Here is a 2,467-nt window from a genome sequence, read left to right as displayed (position 1 = left end):
GAGGGCGATGGAGAGCAGCGAGGAGGGCGATGGAGAGCAGCGAGGAGGGCGATGGAGAGCAGCGAGGAGGGCGATGGAGAGCAGCGGCACAAGCATCCCCTCAGCTCAGCATCTCTGCTTTGCTCTCAGTCAGCAGAGACTGAACACCAACAGGAGCAAGGGCAGTGGCCGGCAGGGCCCCTCCAGGACAGGATGTTACCTCCAGGAATGTGGCTCGAAGCCCGTGCAGGTCCCTCGGCAGCGCAAGCATGGCACAGCTCTCCCCAGCTGCGGCTGGCTCCCCGACATCTGCAACAGAGCAGCACACCGTGTTGGAGAGGCTTTGTCCTCAGGGGTTATCCCACACAGAACACTGAGAGCAGCTTTTGTCCTTCAGACATCGATTTCTTCAGCCATTCCTTATGTCCCATGAAGCCTCAACCCTCCCAGATGCCAACTGACCGTGTCCATGCAGCCCCACTACAGGTTTATTTAGGGATGCTTGGGATGAAGTTGTTCACTTCAAAGCGAGGGAAAAGGGAACAGCATGGAGAGGATGGCACGTCAAAGCCAGTGAACATGGCCACACTGGACAGCCACCTTAACCTCAGCCACAGAGACCTCAGGTCTCATTTAAAGGGATTTTGATTCAGTTTATACAGCTCATATACTGCTTGTGGATCTGCACAATTCAGATCACACAGGAGACACGCAGGTGTGTTACCATAACCTGAGGCTAAACTTGTTTCCCTGCAGCTGGGACCTCCTTGGTCTTTCTCCAAGGGTATTTTGGGCACGTGGCATGTTTCCATGCCTCTGGCTTTATGGGTGGTTTCCATAGTGAACAGGAAACACTGGAAAGGCTCTGGGGAGGTGGTGGGGGAGGAACATGGGAGATGTAGGGCTGTGGTTGTGCTGCACTTCGTGCTGCTCACTGAACACAGAAAAAACTCACTCATCTCCATGGGCACTCACTGCTGCAGAGACATCCAAACACCTCCCAACAGGAGAGATGAGAGCAAAAATCCACCCCAGGGGCCAATACCATTGGCAAATAAAGCTGTTTTAGTGTCTGTCCCATGAATTCATCAAACATGGCTCTCTGAACGTGGAGAACGCAGGAGGGCACGGTGGGAGACAAAAACAAACTGCTGCAAGAGGCACCAGGGCGAGGTGACACCACGAGACAGGGGATTTATCTCAGCCTGGATGTTTATACAGGAGCTGTCAGGCTCTTGTCTGAAAGACATGTTTGTTCCCTGTAAAAATGAGCTGAAGGAAAACAAGGACTGTCCCACGCCCAGCAGGAGCAGTGGCAGCACCACGGGAGCATCTCCCCAGCTCAGCAGATCCAAATCTGTGCAGTCAGAGATCAAACCACAGGGTTTAGCCCCCCATCCACTGCTGCAAAAATCACTGCCTTCAGTCCCCCAGCACTGTCAAGGGTCACTCCTATGTGGGTTTCTGATCACTCTGGACCTCACAGCCTGCATGTCCCATGAGGGCTCACGACAGCACGTGCTCACACCTCTTTATCCAGCTTTTATGGAAGATCTTTAATCCCCCTTGAGACAGGATCTTGTTCTAGGCACTGACTATTCATACCTGTCCACACACTGAGAGCCCATCTGAATCACAGAACCACTGGGAGGGACCCAGGAGGATCACCAGTGTCCCACTCCCTGGTCCTGGGACAGGCTTGGGGGCTCAGACTGCAGCAAAGCACAGGCTGCAGAGGTTTCCAGTGCTGGGGAGGGCTGGTACCTGCCCACAGATTCTGAGCCCAGTCTGTGTGTGTCTCTGAGTTGTGACAGTCTTTCATTGCAAGATCATACACTATTTAAGTCACTGTTAGTTATACTGGCAGAGGCTGCCCGTGCCAAAACCTGTTTTCAAAGGGAGAGATCAGCAGCAGTAACAGAGCAGGTGAAAGCACAGATGCTGCACCCCAGCCCCACGGGCACCTTGGGCTGCCCCAGCTCTGTCCAGCAGCTCCAGGCTCTGCAGCCCCGCTGGGATGTGAAGCCAGTGATGATGCTGGCAGCCCTCCTTCCTTCTGCATCCACCTGTCCCACTTCAGCACCAGCTCCCAGGGTTCCCGAAGCTCCTGCACGGATCTGGGGCACTCAGTGGTCTTCTCTGACATTCAAACTCATTCTGCAGCCTTCAGGAGGAAGAGGTTATTTGATGGTACTCAGGAAAGACATTTCACTTATTTGGAAACTATTAAGTCTCTACACAAGGCTGCTCATCCTGGAGAAACACAGCCAAAGGGGTACAAAATGGCCCATTTCAGCTCCTTTTGCCCTAGGACTGCTATTTCAGTCCTGCCTCACTTTTTACCTGCAATTTTCATCTCAATTTTCCACCTGCAGTTTGTCCCAACATTTTGAAGCCAGTGAAAAGACCTCTCACCCAGGGAGTTAATAAAAATACATCTTAAAAATGACCTTAACATGCCCAAACACTCCACTCTGCCTCTAATATC

General features: G+C 52.6%; 1 protein-coding gene across 2 annotated transcripts in view; it reads right to left on the bottom strand.

Moving 5' to 3' along the window:
• The window catches only part of LMCD1 (LIM and cysteine rich domains 1), a 36,026-nt gene that overhangs the window by 22,554 nt on the left and 11,005 nt on the right, over positions 1–2,467 (bottom strand). For both annotated transcript variants that reach the window (XM_027910001.1, XM_027910002.1), the window contains exon 2: positions 200–288. In XM_027910001.1, coding sequence (XP_027765802.1) covers positions 200–288 — 89 coding nt within the window. The remainder of the gene's footprint in view (positions 1–199; positions 289–2,467) is intronic.

The sequence above is a fragment of the Empidonax traillii genome, unplaced genomic scaffold (genome assembly GCF_003031625.1).
Source record: "Empidonax traillii isolate 1590-97213 ecotype Southwest subspecies unplaced genomic scaffold, ASM303162v1 scaffold2602:size36902, whole genome shotgun sequence".
NCBI classification, from domain to species: domain Eukaryota; kingdom Metazoa; phylum Chordata; class Aves; order Passeriformes; family Tyrannidae; genus Empidonax; species Empidonax traillii.
The sequence above is the reverse complement of the archived record's forward strand: the minus strand, read 5'-3'. Positions and strand labels throughout refer to the sequence as shown.